The following is a 23,623-nucleotide window of genomic DNA, read 5'->3' on the forward strand; positions in this document are numbered from 1 at the left end:
AACTATTACCACAGTTTTCACAGTACTACAACACAGTTTTGGGTCCAGCTCTACCAAATTTTCTGTGCGCTTTTGGGGTCCCTACACGTGCCCTAAAATGAGTGGGGGTTTTCATAAACTTTCTCAAAACATCTTTTTTGACATTCCAGCTCCCACTGGTGCATAGCACAGGTACCTCTCTCTCGCTAGTGTATATAATATAATTTAAGAAACAGGAAGTAAATTCCTGCATGGGGCTGGTGTGAAAAAAATTCTGACTCAACCCGGGACTCGAACCCAGGAACCTCATCACTTGCGCGGTGACAGCCCACTGAGCTATTGAGTCTCCGAATATCCTCAGAGATTTCTCACACTAACACTGCGAGCTTTATAATGGCCGATGTCTTACGTGCCTGCTCGGCAGACCCCGGATGTGAGTGTATGTATGTGTATGTAAGTGTGTGAAAGTGCATTGAAGATGAACCCATCTAACAAGTTAAGAAACAGGAAGTAAATTCCTGCATGGGGCTAGTGGACACTATATATATATTAATATATATATATATATATATATATATATATATATATATATATATATATATATATATATATATATATATATATATATATATATATATATACATATTTAGTGGTCTGAGAATGGTTCGATGGATGTGCGGTGATATCGATGATATACACCATATGTATGTATGTATATATATATATATATATATATATATGTATGTGTATATATATATATATATATATATATATATATATATATATATATATATATATATATGTATGTATGTATGTATGTATGTATGTATATATATATATATATATTGTCGCGTAACCGTGATTAACACCACAGTTACGGATGACCGATTTGCGAGACTTTAACTCCCGAGGCGAACACTCAATGGCGGACTCACGTTCAACACCAACGCGCGAAATGGCGGGACGCAGCGAAGGCTCCGCAGCCTTATCTATTAAAATGAAACACCCAGGAAACTGCGTTCAAATATGTACAGAAAATAATATAAGGATTTATTATTAAAAGTAAAGCCAGTGAAAAAGCACGCGCCGGTAATACTAATAACTAAATCGGGACGTCCCCACACGACTGATATCAAACACAAACGAGGGAGATTAATACGAAAATAACAAGTCACGTCGTGTACAGTGTACGCGGATTCGGGCTTATCTGGTCTTTGTCGTCTTTGCGGCTGCCGTCCAACACCGCTCCTTTCGGCCGATCGCACACCTCGCTCCAAGTTCCACGGCCCTCTGCCTCCGCCTCCAAGCGCCACCAGGCCTCGTCGGTCCAACGCAGGGCTGCACGAAGCAACCAAAACCAAGTGCCAACTGCCAACTGCTGAGTGCCGAGTGCCAACTGCCAACTGCTGAGTGCCGAGTGCCAACTGCCAACTGCAACGAGCTGTGGTCACGAACTGTAGAAAATGGCACGAACCGTCAACTGCCACGAGCTCTCACTTCTCTCAACTGCCACTCCGGTACCGAACTGGGACGCTCTACTCAACTGTTCAACGAACTGGGACGACTCGAGATCAGATCGCAACTCAACTCAACTGGCGAACTCAGAGAGACTCAACTGGCGAACTCAGAGAGACTCAACTGGCGAACTCAGAGAGACTCAACTGGCGAACTCAGAGAGACTCAACTGGCGAACTCAGAGAGACTCAACTGGCGAAAATGGCGTCCGACCGTCGCATATATCTCTCCCCGATGACGTCACATTCGCGCACTCCTCAGCCAATCATATGGTCCCAGCTCGCCGGTCACGCCCTCTACGGCATGCGACTCCTAACATCTCCCCCGTTACGCGACCCTGCGGTCCTGGCATAACACGTGCCGGCCCGGTTTGTAGGCCTTGGGAGGTGTACACGGTGGCGGCCAATTGTGGTGGTGTTTTTGGCCTGGTTGTGCCCATTTATTACGAAGTCAATGTCAGGGAAAGGGAATTATTTAATGTTGCACTAAGGACCTAACTAATGTTTATGTGGTTTGCAGTGCCATAAAGGACAAAGGTTTGATTACTAGGTGAGACTCACAGGGGCGTTACCTTTAACCCCTCACTATTTAACACTCGAATCTCCAGGTAGATCCACACTCATACATCTTACCCCGACAAACGCCTGAACATCAATAACTTATTACATGTAGAGTCCCTGTCACGACAGCCGAATACCTACCTATTCAGATCTACCTAGCTCTAGATGTTGCATTACCAAATTCATAACACAGCCCCCCCCCTGGAACCGTAGCTCCTGCAAGGTTCACCGCAGGGCTACCATTCCAGCCTTAACACTTACTGTCACACGCTTAATTAACCTACGAAATAAATCAGGAAGGGCTGTGGGAAGTGAGTCGGACTACCTACCTACACTTCCTTAACATGCTGAACCCCTTAACCATCATGCAAGTATGTACATCTTCTTCGTTGTTCCTGTGGAGGGAGGAAACAACAACACACAACACTAACTTAACCACAAAACTTAACCATCTTTCCAAAACTCAAAACTCTAACCTTTGTACATACCCCGGTCTACAGACCGCGTCCCCCGGTGGATGCCACAAGACTCAACCTTACCTGCGGGGCCATCCCCAATGCATCCCACTAAATTTTCACGGGCCCTGTCCAGATGTTACAGGTGAGTGACACGGCTCGGTGGATTTCGCCCACATTCATGCAACACAGACCCCTTAACCACTCATTCTCATTCCATAGGTCATCAAGGCATTTCAAAAATCAACAAAGCACTTATTTCCAATACACCCCCTGCAGGACCATGGCATTGATGTCATTCACGTGTGTGTGCATTCCTCAACTAGGCAGCGGGGAGGTACCGCACAAAAAGATGGTGGGGGCGCATCAGGCTGTGGTGCCCGCAGTCCCAAAAACAAGTCAACCGACTTACAAATTCATTGCCCCCCCCCCTTTACCTCTTGGCCCCGTGACAGCCCAACAGCCCCTTTCCGCCGTTACCTCGCCGGTGAGGGTCTCCACACAACTCAGGCTCCTTTGCCTCCTGCTTTCGCGCAGCAACACGGGTCACCGGGGGACTTCCTCACCCCGCGGCGCCCAACCAGACCCTCCACCGACGAGCTCCAATTTCCAGTTACCACCGGCTGCCAGGGGTAATTGCCGCAGAGGGGGGCCCGCAGGCATCGCTCCTCAGAGCTTGCTCTGTACCTGCGGACACACACACCTTCCCCACCCACAAGACCCCAAAACACACTTCCTCCCCCACTGCCATTCAATTCTCCACACAACTCAGCACAATTCAGTACAATTCATAGATGGTGTAAAAGGTGTTACAAGGCTTGCCATGGCCTGCCAATGTGAAATCCCATTCACAGTTCGAATCATTGAATCCTTACACATTTCCATTAGCACATTTCCAAAAAGCACAATTATCGCCCCTCATTATCTCCAATAATCATCACTCACTCTCCAGGTTCCACTCTCACGACCACATCAAAACACCTAACCACAATACAAAAACATACGCCACCCACAAGACACTGTGGCTCCCATTCCATCCCCTCACCGGCCATGTCATCACTCTCACCCGCCTCCCAACTCCAAATTACATGTCCCCAATTTCCCAAAGCAAATCCTGAAGCCTGGGACAGTACTCCTCAAAACACTCACCTCAAGTGCAGGTAGTTGCAGGTTGGTCAGGTTCAAAGTGCAATCCACCCATACAATTCCCCAAATTTCACATTGGGCCTACCAAATCCTTCCAAATTTCTCTTTTGTCCCCACTACACTGGCAGGTATGTGGATCCGCATCCAACGGTGATCATCACTACACAACTACCTATGGCCACGACAGCTCTGCACCTCTACCGTGCAAGGGTCACCGGGACAAGGTGAGCAGTCAAAACGCCAACATGGCCCATGAGTGTCCATAAGGGTGCGACCCACCATCCATCCTTCGGCCCCCCTGCGAGGAACACAGCTGCAGCAGCCCCAGCTGGCCAATGTGGTGAGCACTTGCTGCCACAACACACACTACCGCACACACAACCTCGGCCCTGGGGGGCACGGTCGCAGTGCGTGGCATCCCTACAGCCACGTCCCCTGCACCTCCCCATCATCCCCCAGTCCGACTACAGAACTGCAGCCCCCCAGTGCTCACCCACACTTGACCACACCAAGGTCCAGTCAACAGCCATGCTCCACCAGGAGACCCACCCAGAAGACATGGTCCACACCCCTCGGACACGCACAGCACCACGTTGACCCTCAGGCTACACAACTACATCCCCATCATCCCGCGTCCCAAATATCAGCACAGTTGCCCCCGCAACCAGTTGAAAGCTGTGTCTTGCTACCCTATTAATTTCATCACAGCCTCCAACACTTTGGTCTACACACCTGGATCAATAATGGCGTCACTATACAGTGTCCACCATGGCATTTCAAAATCCACCCTTAAATTTCCATCTAACCCACAGATTACCCATGCCAACCATTTGTCACATTTCACTCACCTCACCAAAGAAGGATGCTTTGCCATACACATGCCAGCCGAGCATGGCCCATATGCTCGGCGCGTTACACATCTCCCGATTCACATCCCCATGGCTCTCTTCCCAACCCGAGAGTCCATAAATCACAACGGAGCATCTGTGGAAGGTCACTCACACCATCACGTTCCACAGATGCCCCAATGGTTGTCCGGCAGGCTATCTCCATCCCTGTCCATTCGGTTTGACCCGCGTCCATAGACCAACCACCATGCCAGGTCACCACATGCTGGTTGTCCCAGAGTCCCTGGAGGAGAGTGCCAGGCCGCATGCCCGGGTGGTCACCACATCAGTCCCAAGTTGGCCGTCCGCAGTGCCACCACCAAAGCGCGACCCACAACACCTCCCCCTAGTGGTCCTCAATATTTGCCATCCCAGGCTCGAGAAACCACCTCGGACCTCCCTGGAGGTCTTAACCCCCACCAGGGTCCGGTGACCCTGCCGGCCCGAGCCACCAGCTCGGACGGCGCCCCGATGGACAAGGGACGCCACACTCCACCAGACCCCCCGTGGGACCCAGGTCGTACCTCGACACCCAAGGCTGGACCCCACGTCCAAATCTCGCCATCACAGCCCCCCAGCTGGCTGGCATACCCAAATTTTGAAAGGGGCAACTTTTGCCCGAGGCCATCACCCATGACCTCTCCATGTCCAGATCCCGCAGCCCGGGGACCAATCCCCACCATGGCTGCTCCAAATCAATTTCCCATTGTAATTTTATTTTAAATTTTCTTTTACAAATTTTCATTCCCACTGCCAAACCGCAGCTGCAGGGAACAACCTCTACCACCGGTTGTTCTGCCCCTCCCTGCAGTTGATCCAAATTCCTTACAGGGACCAAATCTCCAGAAGCTCTATCTCCCGATCCCCCAAGATCCAAATCCAGCCCGGAGCCAACACACTCCCCCAACTGGTTGTCCAATTTTGGAGCCTCTGTTTCCAAATAGCAGTGTACAGTGAGCGTCCCCTCGGTCATTCCAACCACCTCCTCGGACCAACTCACCTCATGTCCCAGACTCCTTTGGGCCTGAACAAGCTCTACCTCCATGGGACTGTCACAGGTCTCCAGCCGCTGGATCAAATCATCCTCATCATTACAAATCATTCCTGGCCCCGCCAGGCTTTGATCAATATCCCCAATAAATACCTGGTCCGGCCCCATTGCACGGACCCCCAAAAACTCTACCCCCTCTTGCTCCGCACCACCGCCCTGGTGCTGCACAATTCCAAATTCATCCCCCGGTTGGGGTGTTGTGACATCCACACGGTCCCGATAAACAACCAGGCCAGAATGTGGGAAACATTCCCCATTACAACTCTCACATTCCAAATTTCCTTCCCCGCTCACCTGTGGACTCTCCACGTTTACCTGCAGGCATTCCCCCTCTACCTGTACACATTCCCCATCCACCTGTGGACATTCCCCATCCACCTCTGCACCTGCGGTCTCCCTATTTACTTCAATTGCCATCCCCGGTGCAATTCCCAGCTGCTGTGCCATTTCCCCAATTTTTCCTTCCAATTGTTCATTCCTTTGTTTTATTTCATTCCTCCATTCCTTCCCCTGGGACTCCATTTTATTTTCCAACCCACTTTTCATTTGTCCCATTTGTTCCTTCAATCGATCACTCATTCCCTTCATTCCTTCCCTACATTCCTTCCCCTGGGACTCCATTTTATTTTCCATCCCACTTTTCATTTCTCCCATATCTTTTTTTATGTTATTTTCCATCCCTTCCATTTTTCGAAGCAATTGACCCAACATCTGGTCGGTTGTCGGGGCCGTTCCTACTACTCCCGGCTCCCCGGTAGGGGAGGGGGATAAGTTGGTGCTCGGGACGAGGGAGGTTCCAAGGCTCACCTCTACATCTAATTCCCCTATTTCCGGCTCACTCCCGACGCTGACGGAGGCCTCGCTGCGTACTTCCATCTCGTCAATTTCCGACATCCGCTTTCCGGAAGATTGTTTCCCGCGCGCGTATTTATTTTAATACCAAAAACACAATTTAAATTTGACGAAGACGCGATATCGCGCTCCGTATGCCCAATTGATTATTAAATTTCTCCGCCTCGCCTATCCAAATTTTGCGTTCGAACGTCGGACGCAATGTACGCCCGACCGTGTCGATGTCTCGCCGCGGACAAAAAAATTTGTCCGACGGATTCGAATCCTACACTCCTGACACCACTTGTCGCGTAACCGTGATTAACACCACAGTTACGGATGACCGATTTGCGAGACTTTAACTCCCGAGGCGAACACTCAATGGCGGACTCACGTTCAACACCAACGCGCGAAATGGCGGGACGCAGCGAAGGCTCCGCAGCCTTATCTATTAAAATGAAACACCCAGGAAACTGCGTTCAAATATGTACAGAAAATAATATAAGGATTTATTATTAAAAGTAAAGCCAGTGAAAAAGCACGCGCCGGTAATACTAATAACTAAATCGGGACGTCCCCACACGACTGATATCAAACACAAACGAGGGAGATTAATACGAAAATAACAAGTCACGTCGTGTACAGTGTACGCGGATTCGGGCTTATCTGGTCTTTGTCGTCTTTGCGGCTGCCGTCCAACACCGCTCCTTTCGGCCCGATCGCACACCTCGCTCCAAGTTCCACGGCCCTCTGCCTCCGCCTCCAAGCGCCACCAGGCCTCGTCGGTCCAACGCAGGGCTGCACGAAGCAACCAAAACCAAGTGCCAACTGCCAACTGCTGAGTGCCGAGTGCCAACTGCCAACTGCTGAGTGCCGAGTGCCAACTGCCAACTGCAACGAGCTGTGGTCACGAACTGTAGAAAATGGCACGAACCGTCAACTGCCACGAGCTCTCACTTCTCTCAACTGCCACTCCGGTACCGAACTGGGACGCTCTACTCAACTGTTCAACGAACTGGGACGACTCGAGATCAGATCGCAACTCAACTCAACTGGCGAACTCAGAGAGACTCAACTGGCGAACTCAGAGAGACTCAACTGGCGAACTCAGAGAGACTCAACTGGCGAACTCAGAGAGACTCAACTGGCGAACTCAGAGAGACTCAACTGGCGAAAATGGCGTCCGACCGTCGCATATATCTCTCCCCGATGACGTCACATTCGCGCACTCCTCAGCCAATCATATGGTCCCAGCTCGCCGGTCACGCCCTCTACGGCATGCGACTCCTAACATCTCCCCCGTTACGCGACCCTGCGGTCCTGGCATAACACGTGCCGGCCCGGTTTGTAGGCCTTGGGAGGTGTACACGGTGGCGGCCAATTGTGGTGGTGTTTTTGGCCTGGTTGTGCCCATTTATTACGAAGTCAATGTCAGGGAAAGGGAATTATTTAATGTTGCACTAAGGACCTAACTAATGTTTATGTGGTTTGCAGTGCCATAAAGGACAAAGGTTTGATTACTAGGTGAGACTCACAGGGGCGTTACCTTTAACCCCTCACTATTTAACACTCGAATCTCCAGGTAGATCCACACTCATACATCTTACCCCGACAAACGCCTGAACATCAATAACTTATTACATGTAGAGTCCCTGTCACGACAGCCGAATACCTACCTATTCAGATCTACCTAGCTCTAGATGTTGCATTACCAAATTCATAACAATATATATATATATATATATATATATATATATATATATATATATATATATATATATATATATATGTATGTATGTATGTATATATATATATATATATATATATATATATATATATATATATATATATATATATATATATAGTATGTATATTAACTCAGAAAAGCCCATACACATTTGGTTTTAAAGTGTTATTTTATCAATGTCATCAAGTTTAGCATTGACTTTGGTAGAGATGAACCATGACAGCTCATTATTAGTAGAAGATCACAGACTTGCATATATTTGTACTTTGACAGGAAGTAAATTGGCAGAACACACTCTTACACACTATATTGCAGGTGCATGACAGAAACCTTCTATCCCTTGATTATGATCGAGACCAACACGTCCAGAAGGTCTATGATGACCATCGTCGTTTTCTTCTGCGCATCCAACACGATGGAGCCGGCCGGCCTTCTGCTTGGCTCCCCGGCGATCGCCTTACCTCCCTCAACCTGTCCTATGCACCTGGTGGTCTCGTGGCTGTTCTGCAGCATGGATCCATTACTGAGCGGCGTCGATATGATGCTCGTGGACGACTCACATCACGTTCCTTCCCAGATGGCTCCACTTGGACGTACTCCTACATGGAGCAGGTACAAATATAAACTCCCTCAAGTTAAACTAGGAATCCATTAGGTGACTAGAAAGAAATTGGACTTGAGTTGTTTGGGTGAGGGTTAGGGTTAGGGTTAGTTATTATATTGAAAGTAGTCATTGTATAATGTGTGACCTGATAGCGGTGTTTGCTTCTACACTAGGCCGTCGTGCTGCTACTACCAAGTCAGCGGCAATACGTGTTTGGATTCGATGCCACTGAACACCTTTCTTCAGTAACAATGCCCGACGGGGCACGACACATTCTGAGCACACGGCGTTCCCCGTCATACTACCGCAACGAGCATCGTGGCCCAGGTGGTGCTTCTCCCATGCTGCGTGACTACAGCTACAACGGTCGCCTCCTGCAGGCGACGTACCTAGGAACGGGGCGGCGCGTGCTCTATCGATATGGAACACGAGGACACCTGTCGGAGGTGCTCTTCGATGGAACGCGTGCTTCCTTCACCTACGATGAGCGCTCCGGTTTACTGCATGCCGTCACCGTCACACCTTCGAGACCAATAGAGAGGCCAATTCAGGGTACGGGAAAAAGTCCAAATGAAATTGTACCTGAGAACATGTGCTCTTTGAGGTTCAGGCATATGGGACCACTTCTGGAACGGCAAGTGTCACGCTGCGGAGGCCTGGGAGGAGCGGCAGCCAGGTTCGAGTACACCTACGATGGGCGGCTGCGCGTCACGGGACTGCAGGCGGTCGTGAACGAGCAACCGTTACCCATAGACCTCTTCCGCTATGATGATGTCACAGGACGTCTGGAACAGTTTGGCAAGTTTGGGGTGATTTACTACGACATCGATCCAGTGGTTACGACATCCTCCATGACGCTCACCAAACGTCGAGATAATCTGGGACGCATCACTGAGGTAAACACTCATGCAGCTTGTTGGGTTACTTTGAACACAGAGATGAAAATGTTCCTGCAAGCACTGTATTCATTAGCTACATTTTAAGTGTGTTTAGATATATCAGTGAAAAAACATATCCGAGTAGACTAGGTGTAGTGAGCATCAGTTCTACACTCGAGAAAGACATAAAACATAAGTTGGTGAGAAGTGGGGGTTTTTTTCGATACTTGGTCGAGGCTCGTATCAGAGCTAACACAAATTACATAACTAGATGGTATTCATAGAATACTTACCCTGTGCAGTCAACATGTTGCGAGCCAACTCTTCTGTTTTTTTACTTCTTTTTTTTTCTTTGATCCAATATGGCTGCCAGACCACGTGAGTGATGACATCATAAATTTATATTCTCTAATATAATTGTTGCATAGATCACGCTCAATACATTTCAAACTGATCAGACTAAAGGTGGGTTTTCACGGGACACGCGAACGGTTCGCGAAGGATGCGAATGTCGAAAAAATGGCAGAGTCCAACATTCGTATTTTAGGCTCCAGAAATTCGCCAAAAATGTTTGAAATTGGACCTGCATGGGGCAAGTTTTCAAACAAAAATGTTTGAAATACCCGCCGAACAAAAAACGACTCCTGCGAACAATTGACGACGCTTCCGAACCCCCGCGCATGTTTGGCGAACTTTTGGAGCCTAAAATACGAATGTTGGACTTTGCCATTTTTTCGACATTCGCATCCTTCGCGAACCGTTCGCGTGTCCCGTGAAAACCCACCTTAAGCATTGTCCCTGTCGAATTATGACGTCATAATTATGGCACCAATGACGTCATCGTTAACAACACCTATTCCCCATATGGAGTTATTTACAATGAGCCACGTTTCAATGTTTTCCATAGAGCGGTTTTGGAGATATAGAGGTGCAACATATATAGGTTTTTCCAAGATGGCGCCTGTACCACATGACCTATGACGTCATGATTATCATTAAACTATTTGAAAGGAGGAGGCGCTCCTATGGTGAAAATTTAGTGTCCATCAGACCAACAGTTGCTTTTTTTTTTCATAATGATGGGATAAGTGTTGTACTTGTCGAATTATGACGTCATAACGAAGGCACCGATGACATCATCATTAACATATCTTATTCCCCATGGGGAGTGCTTGACAATGGGCCAGGTCTCAATTTTTTCCATGGAGTGGTTTCAGAGATATAGAGGTGCGAAGTTTTTCCTAGATGGCGCCTGTACCACGTGACCTATGACGTCATATTAATCATTAAAATATTATACAGGAGGAGGCCCTCCTATGGTGAAAGTTTCATGTCAATCGGACCAACGGTTGCCGTGAAAATGAATTTTTAAAGTGCAGACGTGTACGGCACACGGCACATGGCACACCTACGTATGTAACTGAATGCTTAACCCCGCTTTTGGCTTCGCGAGCGCAGGGTAATAAAGGGAGCGGGAGACAAGAGGGGAGAGAGAGGGAAGTACAACAACAGTAGGGAACAGGGAGAGCTGTGGAAGAGAGATGGCTGGGGTGGGGTACACAGGATAAACAAGATGGATGCTGCAAGGACTTTTAGGAAAGAAAATGGAATTTGAAGAAGGTGGGTTTGGGGTGGATTGATGGGGGTATAAAAGATCAAGGTTTTGGATGGGGGAAGATATGAGATGGTGGTGGACAGTTGTTTTGAAGACTTTGAAGGAGGAGTGTGATCGAAGAGAGTGTGGAATGCGGTTCCACAGGCGGGAAGAAATAGGAATAAATGAGTGGAGTTGAGCAGTGGTTCAGGATTTAGGGAACTTCATTATGAGGGGGTTGTTGTTGGACCTTGCGCGTCCTGCAGATACCTGAGGGAGACAGAGCACGGTGTGGGCTGAGGGTGCAAGACCAGAAATAAGGCAGAAGAAGACCAAGCCTGTCGACGGCGGCGAAGTGATAGGCCCATAGACTCAGCTTCATCTTGTTTATTAAACAAAATCCAATATAATTCATGCAGGCCTGTGCTCACAGCCCATCCATCAGAGGCCAGGCCAGTTACAACCTGTATCACTCTGTAGACCTTGCATCCTGCTTTAGCAGTAACTTGTGCAAGCACTGGATTATTACAAATGAAGGAATTAATTTGGCATTACAAATATAGCTCTTGTGCAAGTCTCATTGCGACAAGAGATAAGTTATTTTAGAGCAGAGCGGAGAGAAGTGTGAATGGGGTAAGCCCTAACATAAAGATCCAAAATATTATTTTCCCCAATGTATGTTTGAGGCGGATTTAATACGAGCTTGGCCCATTGGTGCATCATTCAGGATACATGCTGATACAGTGTCCCTCTATCTGTATCTTAGGCCAGGAATTTGGAATTTCTTCTGGGTGCCAGCCACAATGGCTTGTTCTTTGTGAAAGACACTGTGGGATCTTTATCACCCACCAACTCCTGCTAGCAGATTATAAATCCGGCTTAATGCCTATCTGAGGGCTGGCACATTTTGTGATGCAACATTCTCCCCGACAAACACCATTTTGACAGGTTATCATCTGGTTGGGAATCAAACCCAGACTAGGCAGCTCAAAGATAAATGTGCTACCTCTACACCATCCTGACCCGAACCCAAAAGGTATGCCTTACCCGAACACAGAGGCTTACCTCAACACCAAGCCTTACCTCAACACTAAGCCTTACCTCAACACGAAGCCTTACCCAAACGCTATGCCTTACCTGAACACGAAGCCTTACCCGAACACTAAGCCTCACCCGAACACTAAACCTCACCCGAACACTAAACTTTACCCGAACACTAAGCCTTACCCGAACACCAAGCTTTACCCGAACACCAAGCCTTACCCGAACACTAAACCTTACCCGAACACTAAACCTCACCCGAACACTAAGCCTTACCCGAATACTAAACCTCACCCGAACACCAAGCCTTACCCAAACACCAAACCTTACCCGAACACTAAACCTCACCCGAACACTAAGCCTTACCCAAACACCAAACCTTACCCGAACACTAAGCCTTACCCGAATACTAAACCTTACCCGAACACCAAGCCTTACCCAAACACCAAACCTTACCCGAACACTAAACCTTACCCGAACACTAAACCTCACCCGAACACTAAGCCTTACCCGAATACTAAACCTCACCCGAACACCAAGCCTTACCTGAACACCAAGCCTTACCCGAACACTAAACCTTACCCGAACACTAAACCTCACCCGAACACTAAGCCTTACCCAAACACCAAACCTTACCCGAACACTAAACCTTACCCGAACACTAAACCTCACCCGAACACTAAGCCTTACCCGAATACTAAACCTCACCCGAACACCAAGCCTTACGTGAACACTAAACCTTACCCGAACACTAAACCTTACCCCAACACTAAACCTTACCCCAACACTAAGCCTTACCCGAACGCTAAACCTCACCCAAACGCTAACCCCAACCCGAACGCTAACCCCAACCCGAACGCTAACCCCAACCCGAACGCTAACCCCAACCCGAACGCTAACCCCAACCCGAACGCTAACCCCAACCCGAACGCTAACCCCAACCCGAACGCTAACCCCAACCCGAACGCTAACCCCAACCCGAACGCTAACCCCAACCCGAACGCTAACCCCAACCCGAACGCTAACCCCAACCCGAACGCTAACCCCAACCCGAACGCTAACCCCAACCCGAACGCTAACCCCAACCCGAACGCTAACCCCAACCCGAACGCTAACCCCAACCCGAACGCTAACCCCAACCCGAACGCTAACCCCAACCCGAACGCTAACCCCAACCCGAACACTATTAAACCAGTTTTGATTCAAATCCACGAGATCAGCCCATATGTATCAGCAGCCAGAGAACGCACCTTGCGATACTGCCGTGTATGTTACTGTACTGCTGTGTGTGTCCAACACTAAACCTGCACTTGCTGTAAAGAACGAATGGCCGAGTAATGCACTTGATGTCGACAAACATTTAGTACAAAGTGGCAATGATACATTTCTTTCAAAAACTAAAAATTGGTTATGAATTAATAGCCATGTAAATGTCCTTAATCTAGCAAACACTGATCAAATAGGGTGTACCCCTTGGTGTACCCATTCTGTACGGATGGGTATACCCTCGGGTACACCTCTCCAGGGTTAAAATGGTTAACGAACATAATGTGATGATTTCTTAAGGATGAATATATTCCGAGCAAGACTTTGCAGCGGGGGTTTGTACGGATTTTGGAATTCATACCATCGTTTGTTACGTGGAGATCCAACACCGTGCCCCAACTTCTCGGTGGGTTTTGAAGTGACAGTATTTCCGATTACAGAGGAACTTTCCATGAGATGTGTGAAAACCGATTTTGATCGAAATGAGCATGCCCTGTTCTGGCCGAATGCAGCAGGAACCTGACAAAATGATTCGCTTCACTTTTAATCTTAATGCAGCCATTTCTGATTTTCAATCAGCCGCTTCGGCTTCACATTTTCTCTGCTTCGACCATTTGTCTTTGTTAGCAAAGTCGTTCTCTGGTCTGAAGCACTGCGGTTCAAATTGCACCTTCTGAATTACCGCTGAAGGATGCTGGCGATGCCATCTTGGTAAACATGACGAGGAGGTGGTAAAGCCGAGAAAGATTCAATGTTAGAGAAAGGAAAATGATTACCTACGATGCAGGTAGTGGCACAAGTACAAGTACCACCATCGCACCAACATCTTATGCTCCCTGCACAGTAAACTCCACCACCTGAAATATCACCATTCCATTTGTGGTTCTTTCAGGTTGAGGGTCTTTCATGTTGGAGGTATTCTTTTCACAACTTTCTTGTTAACCATTTTTGTCCTGCTGACAATGCCAGAAAGCAGAAGGAGCGAGCTCAGCTTGCTCGGACGTACATCTTGGTCTTAGGACCAGGATACTTTTGTTTATGGATGACCATACATGCATATTGCTCAGTCTGTGTAAATAAACCATATGCCTACTGATTTTGCAGTGAAATATGGTATTGTATCAGCATATGCGAGATGCATTAGGACATGTGGATGCATTAGGATATGTGGATGCATTAGGACATGTGGATGCATTAGGACATGTGGATGCATTAGGATATGTAGATGCATTAGGATATGTGGATGCATTAGGATATGTGGATGCATTAGGATATGTGGATGCATTAGGATATGTAGATGCATTAGGATATGTGGATGCATTAGGATATGTGGATCCATTAGGATATGTGGATGCATTAGGATATGTGGATGCATTAGGATATGTGGATGCATTAGGATATGTGGATGCATTCGGATATGTGGATGCATTAGGATATGTGGATGCATTAGGATATGTGGATGCATTAGGATATGTGGATGCATTAGGATATGTGGATGCATTAGGATATGTGGATGCATTAGGATATGTGGATGCATTAGGATATGTGGATGCATTAGGATATGTGGATGCATTAGGATATGTGGATGCATTCGGATATGTGGATGCATTAGGATATGTGGCTGCATTAGGATATGTTCGGACATCAGGACATGGGGATGCATCACGACATGGGGATGCATCAGGACATGTGATTTATTCGGACATGGTGATTCATTAGGATATGTTAGGACATCAGGAAATGGGGATGCATCAGGACATGACTGGGAGGACCCTGAACATTTCCGCACTACTGCAGTGGGTAGATATAATTTATCAGAGAATGATTTGTGATAATCCCAGTATGTTACAAGCTTTGGGATGGAATAAAACATTTTTTATTAGAAACACACAAATCCTGTTTACAACTACCACTGGATATTGTTTTTTCATAAAAATGGCTTGCAGGTAAGGAAGATGAAACCTTTTTTCTGTACAGAATATCATCTTGCATCACGGTATTGTTCATTTTGGTTGCAGGTGCAGTATGAAATATCCCGCTCACTGCTCTTTTGGCTGACTGTTCGTTATGACCCTGCTGGACGTGTTGCCCAACGTCACCTGCGAGTGGGTCCGGTCGCCAACGGCACGGCACTAGAATACGAGTATGACCCCGACGGACAGCTGCAGGCTGTCGCAGTGGACGGTCGCCCCGCATGGCGCTACAGCTACGACCTAAATGGAAATCTGCATCTACTGAGCCCCGGAGCCTCATCGCACCTCGCCCCACTGCGATATGCTCCAGGTGATCGTCTAACGCGTCTTGGAGATCTCACCTATGATCTCGATGCTGATGGCTTCCTGCACGGTCGAGGAAATGATCGATTCGAGTACGATTCTCGAGGTTTGCTGGTGCAGTCCTGGGGAGGAGGTGGTTCCACCGAAGCATGGAGGATCACCTATGGATACGATGCATTCGGTCGTCGGGCCTGGAGGAAAGATCAACGAGGCGGTTTTCTTCAGTTCTTCTATGCGGACATGTCACGACCGACACGCCTCACACATGTGTACAACCACACCAATCGAGAAATTACAGCGTACTACTACGACTTGCAGGTATTGGAGTGTTCACTATCAATATGTATAGGCCGACATATATAATATATGTATTGCGTGAGGTTGCATACAAAATATAAAATTTGTGTATAAAAATATTGTATGTATATATATATATATATTGTACATGTATATTGTACGAGTGTATAAAAGTGTTATACTGTATATAAAATGCGTAATATGCAAAAATTACGTAACACGATCAAACGCATATGGCGTATGGCTTGATTAAACCTTACCAATGATCTAGCACTCGACCCAAACAATACCAATGGAAATCTGACGCAACAAAGCCGGACAGTGTATAATCAGCAGAAGCCTATATAGGCCTAATGTGCTCGGCCCTCCAGGAAATAAGATGGCAGCCATATCATGTCATTTCATCATTATAGTGGGTGGAGTCAAGCGACAGATGTGGGTGTGGTCCAGCAACTGTCCAACCAATGGGTGGACATTTTTAAAAATCGACCCCAACAAGAACCCCAACAACAACAACAATAGCAACATGAAGCTCTCGTTCATCTGCCACATGTCACACGTAAAAATAATCATGCACTAAACAATGTCCAATAAAAAAAAAACACCCAGTCCTGTTGACATTTGAACGGTCCCCTGACAAAGACAAGATTACCAACCCTAATTACTAAACACCTAATCCTTAATCTAGCTTGACTAGTTTCCTGTTCTCGTGTTTAAGGCCTATGTAGGAGCTTCTACGTATATCACGTGGGAGACACAAACATTAAGAGATACCATTGTACTTTTCTATCAATTGAACTGGTCTGGTGTTGGCTTAACAATCAAGGTGGTGAAGGAGCTGCGCTCCAACGCGAATCGAAAGAATTGACGCGACCAAAGACGGAATTCGTCCGAGTTGCTTTATTGAAACAAAACAGCTCAGGTATTCTGACAAAGCCCGTTTATCGGGCAGCAATATATATACACATTTATGCCCGGGCGTTTGCCCAGGAAAACCGAGACCGGGCATGCCCGGGTGTCAAGGGCGAGTCCTGGAAAGGCGAGTCTGGACATGCCCGGGCGTCCTGGACGCGGCCTGGCAAGTCGAGGCAGGGCGTGCCCGAGCGCTCTGGGCGAGCCCTGGAAAGGCGAGAGCGGGCATGCCCGGACGCTCTGGGCGAGCCCTGGAAAGGCGAGTCTGGACATGCCCGGGCGTCCTGGACGCGGCCTGGCAAGTCGAGGCTGGGCGTGCCCGGGCGCTCTGGGCGAGCCCTGGAAAGGCGAGAGCGGGCATGCCCGGGAAAGACGAGACCGGGCGTGCCCGGGAGGTTCGGGCGTGCCCGGGAACAGCGAGTCCGGGCATGCCCAGGAGAGGCGCGTCTGGGCCCGTCCGGACGAGCCCGGCATGGCGATCGCGCCCTGGCCGCGTCCTGGCAGGTGCAAGGCGATTGTGTACATTCAGCGGGAACCGCTACAGTGGCTGGCTTAGGATCTTAGGGGCTTGAGTTTGAGCCCCTGTTGTGCCGTTGCAATAACACCAGCTCCTGGACTTCCAGGGTTGATTCAGCCTGTCATCCTTCCATAAGGTCAGCAAAATGAGTACCAGCTTACTGTTAACAGGGGGGTTTGGGGGGGGGGGCACAGCTGTGCTTCCAGAAATTGATGCCATCAGCATCCACAGGCTGCATATGAAACATCGCCAATTGGACTTTTGTAACCAACTGGATGAACCCAAATCAATCTATGAGATTAAAATCTTGGATCCCAGTGTTATGATCCCAATTCCTGCTATGTGATCAGCTGGGAACACCAAACAGGTCAACCCATGGTGATGTAGCCTAACATCGGTTTGAATTGGCTCGCATAGTTCCCATTGGCTAGTTTCTGAGTTCAGTTCCCAAACCTATCAATACGTTGTAATAATTGTGCTTTGCAGACAGAGAGAACATTGTATGATCAGGTCACCCCTCTTGAGAGGGTGGTGTTGGATCAGGTGTCGTATATCTGCTGGCATACAGTTCTCAATGTACCTTAAAATGCATTTTGGGAGGTAACAACCACTCATGTTGATCTCTAGTTCATGGATAACCACAGCTCAACTGAAATATTTATTTACTATCCTTTGGCCTGTTTTTGATGTACATGTTTATTTTTCTGTTCCACAATTAATCGGACAATGGGACCCCCATTTCCTCCTCAATTTTAATTATCAGGGTCACCTCTTTGCATTGGAGATGAGCAGTGGACGTGAGTTCTACGTTGGTGCCGATGAGGCCGGGACTCCATTGTGCGTGTTTGATGGAAAGGGTCACTTGGTCAAACGCCTCCTTTATACACCCTTTGGGGAACCCTACCGAGATTCTAACCCAGAACTCCCATTGCTCTTGGGTTTCCGTGGTTCCCTGTATGAGCCACTCACACGTCTTGCCCATTTCTCTGGGAGGGACTACGACGTGGCTGCTGGACGCTGGGCAGCACCTGAGCCAGACCTGTGGGAGCGGTTGTCACACCAACCTGCACCCTTCAATCCATACATGTTTCTGAACAATGATCCTGTTGGTGGAAATACTGGAGGACCACTCCACCTGGCAGGTGGGTGAAAAGTGATCACATTTATTGTGGTTTGGAGGCATTAGAGATAGACCAGGAGATTAAAAATGAATTTTCTGTTGAAAATGATGATGCATTAACCGAGTGGTTAATGGAAGAGGACACACTGTGTCCCAATGAAATTTGGCTTGAGGATTTGTGAGTGATGTGATGACAGGTGTCTCTGTATTATTTCCAGATGTGAACAGCTGGTTGGAAACCTTTGGTTTCTTTCTGCATAATCTTGTCCCTGGATTTCCACGGCCTCCTATTCCCGGACCACCGGCACCCCCACCTTCTCTGGAGCTCCGCACCAGCCTTCTTCAGCATGAGCAGGTGGAGTCACTCACCTCATTATTATCTCGTTCAATTTTACTTATATACTTTATGTGTTTTATTTTGTTCTCATAGAAGTTTTTCATTTTTATTTTGTCCTTATACAAGAACGACTCGGTGGTGGAGTAGGTTAAGCCTTGTTCCATTGCCCTCACGCTTGGGTTTGATTCCAATGGCTTCTCAGCAGAATTTTCCACATCCTGTTGTAAAGGAGCAACCTGTTTAGGACTGATTCATAGTCATGGAAGCATTCATAACATAACCTGAGCATCCCATTGCCTGTCCAGGACTGGTTCATCGTCACAGAAACATTCACAACTTGACCTGAGCATCCCATTGCCTGTCCAGGACTGGTACATGGTCACGGAAACATTCACAACTTGACCTGAGCATCCTATTGCCTGTCCAGGACTGGTTCATAGTCACAGAAACGTTCACAACTTGACCTGAGCATCCTATTGCCTGTCCAGGACTGGTTCATCGTCACAGAAACATTCACAACTTGACCTGAGCATCCCATTGCCTGTCCAGGACTGGTTCATAGTCACGGAAACGTTCACAACTTGACCTGAGCATCCCATTGCCTGTCCAGGACTGGTTCATAGTCACGGAAACATTCACAAATTGACCTGAGCATCCTATTATCTGTCCAGGACTGGTTCATAGCCACGGAAACGTTCACAACTTCACCTGAGCATCCCATTGCCTGTCCAGGATTGGTTCATCATCACGGAAACGTTCACAACTTCACCTGAGCATCCCATTGCCTGTCCAGGACTGGTTCATAGTCATGGAAACGTTCACAACTTCACCTGAGCATCCCATTGCCTGTCCAGGATTGGTTCATCATCACGGAAACGTTCACAACTTCACCTGAGCATCCCATTGCCTGTCCAGGATTGGTTCATCGTCATGGAAACGTTCACAACTTCACCTGAGCATCCCATTGCCTGTACATGATTGGTTCATCGTCACGGAAACGTTCACAACTTCACCTGAGCATCCCATTGATCTGCCAGCAGTATGGGCCTCCACTACCACCTCAAGGGGGAGTTTAAAAGTTTATCTTCCAATAATGAAGGAACGATGGATGCTGTGCCAATGAAAATTGGTGTAGATTGTCATCATTTTCTCCATAGTTTACATCCACTGAGACACATTCTTCCTCGTGGTGAGTTCCTTTTATTTTGCCATTGGAATCAAAGTCAAGTTTTCAAGATAATTATCTTTATTTTCTGAGATTTTTGCATCCAGGTTGTAATCACTTATACCTTACACCTTCCATTTTATTTGTGATCAACTTTTATTTTCACGTCATTTACGGGTTGACCTCCACCATGGCCCCATGTTTATATTCCGTGTGTGTGGATGTGATAAGTGTTACTTATTCAGATAGACAAAGTACTGTAAAATTAGTGAAACATGTACTGTATCTTGCGATCATTGGATGCACTCGCAAAGTTATGTCATGAACCTTCTCTTGTCTGATTCATGCAGTCTCGTGCAAGTGTGGAGTGCGAAGTGGACAGCCAGCTGAAAGCCTTTGTAGACTTGGAAACTAGGCCCTTGTCTCTGCGGTCTGGCGGCCATTCCAAATCAGGAGATCGACCACAATTTGCTGCTGAGCCGTCATTGTTTGGTCGCTCAGTGCGCTTCTCAATAGAAGAAAATGGCCGAGTATCAGCCTGGGCTGCACCAGGAGCGCGCCCAGATGAGCGCAAGGTCGCACAACTTCTGCACAATTCCATATACCTCCATGGCCTGCAGTTCATACTCAACGGTACTGACACACACCACTTTGTGAAAGCTGGAGACCCCACACCAGACCTAGTTTCTTTAGGTTTATTGGGTAGTGGAAGTGAATCCAAGACTCTGGATCCCTCAGCGCTTTTGGGTCTAGTAGGCCCAGGAACTGTAGAGCCACGATCCCCTGTGCGCAACGTGCCACTGCCTGGCGTGGGTGCTAATATTACAATACGGGGATCTACGGCCAGCTCTCCAGAGGGGCGGCCACGTAAGTACACAGACGTAGAGTTACGTCGTGGTGGGTTGGCGTTACGATTGCGCTATGGCTCGAGTATACTGGAGGAACAAGCTCGCCTGCTAGCTGATGCAAAGGAAAGAGCTTGGGCTGGAGCATGGGAGCGTGAGCGAAAGGCAGCAAGAAGCGGAAATGCAGAGTCAAGGCGCTGGAGCCAAACAGAGCGGCAAGAGCTACTGGCCGGTGGACGACCACACACTTTAGAACCGCTTTACCTGCTGCCTCCTCAACATTTCCCAGAGCTTGCAGACAGCTCCAGAAATGTGCAGATTGTAAGAAGAGCAGCGTGAAAAAGAGGGAAGAGAAAAGAGACACACATAGGAAGAGAGTCTGGGAATGGGAAGAGCAGTGGCTTAAAGTCAAGGACCATAAGGAATGAAGGAATATTTCTGGAAGGGTTTTGGAGCGGCGGGTGGAGCAGAAAGTTCAGACAGGTCGAGAGAAAGACCACTGCAGACAAGGAACAATACAGGGAGCCAAAAAAGGTGGACAGTGCAGATTATCCACACTGTATGTCATTGACTCTTTATCTCCAAATAAAACAAACGAAGTTGCCTTTGGAAGATGAAATTTAAAGAATGAATTTTGCAAAAGCAACAGAGTGAAGGGAGAGCCAGAGGGGGAGAGCGTCGTGGGATGGAGGGAGTGGAGAAGAGGGAGGGCCCACTCTGGAAAGTAGTGGTGGGAAGTGTGTTCATTTTGGGGGATTCCATGTGACTGTTTCACCAAGGAGGGTAAAGAGCATTTCTGTTGCTTACTCCGATTCCCCTTCAATGTTGAACCACAATCGGCCTTTGGGCGCTATTCCATCTTTACTTTTGTCGGTATTTTATTGTAAAGAAAAACAAAACAAAAATGATTGCCCCAAACCTTACTTGTGTCCGTCTCTTGACCTTCAGGCCTATCTTTGTCTGTGTCTCTGTGTTCATCAATCTCGTTAAGGCACCCGGTGACGTTTCTGTGGTTGACCGATTATTAACACACACTCACTTCCTGTATTCTCCATTTTGTTCTCCAACATCTTTTATCCCTTGTTTTATACATTTCCATTGTTTCCTTTCCTTTTCTCCGTAAGTGCATTTTAAAATACCCCTTGACTGCACATTCGCATCCGGGTGAGCGGGGCGGATTTGTACCAACCGTTTGGCCTGGCTGAAAAACCGGAAATGCAAAGAATATTCCCAAATTGTTTGTTGGTGCAAGATTGTGTAGTCACGTGACCACTGAGAAACTGCCCTTCCAGATTTGGCGGAGATTCATTATTCTGGCCTGTGCAATCGGACCTCTTCCTCTTTCTTCTCACTTCCCTCGCACTGTACAGATGCATTTCGTGTTTAATTGTTTTCTTATCATTAGTTCGGCACGAACAGAAACTATGTATTGTATATAATGACACCCTGCCGTGGAGTGTTAACGTTCAATTTGAAAAGGCAGCAGTTTCTTCTATCATGTGTCAGTGTGTTCATTGTAAATGTCACAAAATGTATCTCTCTACTATACAGGCCTAGCCAAAAGCTGTGCATTTAAAAGCTTATTTTTGTCTTGCTGATGAGGCCATTAAGAAAGCAACACGTGTCCAAGACTGGAGCTTTTTAAATGCTTGCTTCAACAATGTCCTCTTGGTGTAGTTGTTCATTTGAAGTCTTTTTTTCTCTTTTCTCTCTCGCCATCCCTTGTTCTCCCTTTCTCGTGCCCCCTTCCCACGTACCATTCTCTCACCCTCTTTCTGTCTCTCTCTTTCCGCCTCTCGCCCAAGCTCCCATGTCCACTTCTCTCTCTTTCATGCTCCCTCTTCTTTCTCTCTCTCCCATGTCCCCCTGGTCCCCCTGTCTGTCTCTAATGCCCCCTTTTCCTTCCCCCTCTCCCATGTCCCCCCCCCCCCCCTCTCCCTCTCTCTCTCTCTCTCTCATGCCCCTCTTCCTTCTCTCTCTCCCATGCCTCCTGTCTGTCTCTCTCTCTCTCTCTCTCTCTCTCTCTCTCTCTCCCTCCCTCTCTCTCTCTCTCATGCTCCCTCTTCCTTCTCTCTCTCTCTCTCTCTCTCTCTCTCTCTCTCATGCTCCCTCTTCCTTCTCTCTCTCCCATGCCCCCTGTCTCTCTCTCATGCTCCCTCTTTCTTCTCTCTCTCCCATGCCCCCTGTCTCTCTCTCATGCCCCCTCTTCCTTCTCTCTCTCTCTCTCTCTCTCTCTCTCTCATGCTCCCTCTTCCTTCTCTCTCTCCCATGCCCCCTGTCTCTCTCTCACTCTCTCCCTCTCTCATGCTCCCTCTCTAATGCCCCTCTTCCTTCTCTCTCTCTCCCATGCCCCCTGTCTCTCTCTCACTCTCTCCCTCTCTCATGCTCCCTCTCTAATGCCCCCTCTTCCTTCTCTCACTTTCCCATGCCCCCTGTCTCTCTCTCACTCTCTCCCTCTCTCAACTCTCATGCTCCCTCTCTAATGCCCCTCTTCCTTCTCTCACTTTCCCATGCCCCCTGTCTCTCTCTCACTCTCCCCCTCTCTCATGCTCCCTCTCTAATGCCCCCTCTTCCTTCTCTCACTTTCCCATGCCCCCTGT

The 23,623-nt window shown here is 47.9% G+C and overlaps 2 protein-coding genes across 2 annotated transcripts in view; both read left to right on the top strand.

Moving 5' to 3' along the window:
- The window catches only part of LOC137439600 (teneurin-3), a 449,998-nt gene extending 428,052 nt beyond the window's left edge, over positions 1-21,946 (top strand). The window contains exons 25-30 of the mRNA XM_068135512.2: positions 8,487-8,783; positions 8,949-9,671; positions 15,573-16,148; positions 18,320-18,698; positions 18,895-19,031; positions 20,529-21,946. Coding sequence (XP_067991613.2) covers positions 8,487-8,783; positions 8,949-9,671; positions 15,573-16,148; positions 18,320-18,698; positions 18,895-19,031; positions 20,529-21,362 — 2,946 coding nt within the window. The 3' untranslated portion in view covers positions 21,363-21,946. The remainder of the gene's footprint in view (positions 1-8,486; positions 8,784-8,948; positions 9,672-15,572; positions 16,149-18,319; positions 18,699-18,894; positions 19,032-20,528) is intronic.
- Positions 1-23,623, top strand: part of LOC137439605 (THAP domain-containing protein 1-like) — a 270,238-nt gene that overhangs the window by 201,768 nt on the left and 44,847 nt on the right. The gene's annotated exons all lie outside the window — the stretch shown is intronic.

This window comes from Myxine glutinosa, chromosome 14, assembly GCF_964187855.1.
Source record: "Myxine glutinosa chromosome 14, kmMyxGlut1.1, whole genome shotgun sequence".
NCBI classification, from domain to species: domain Eukaryota; kingdom Metazoa; phylum Chordata; class Myxini; order Myxiniformes; family Myxinidae; genus Myxine; species Myxine glutinosa.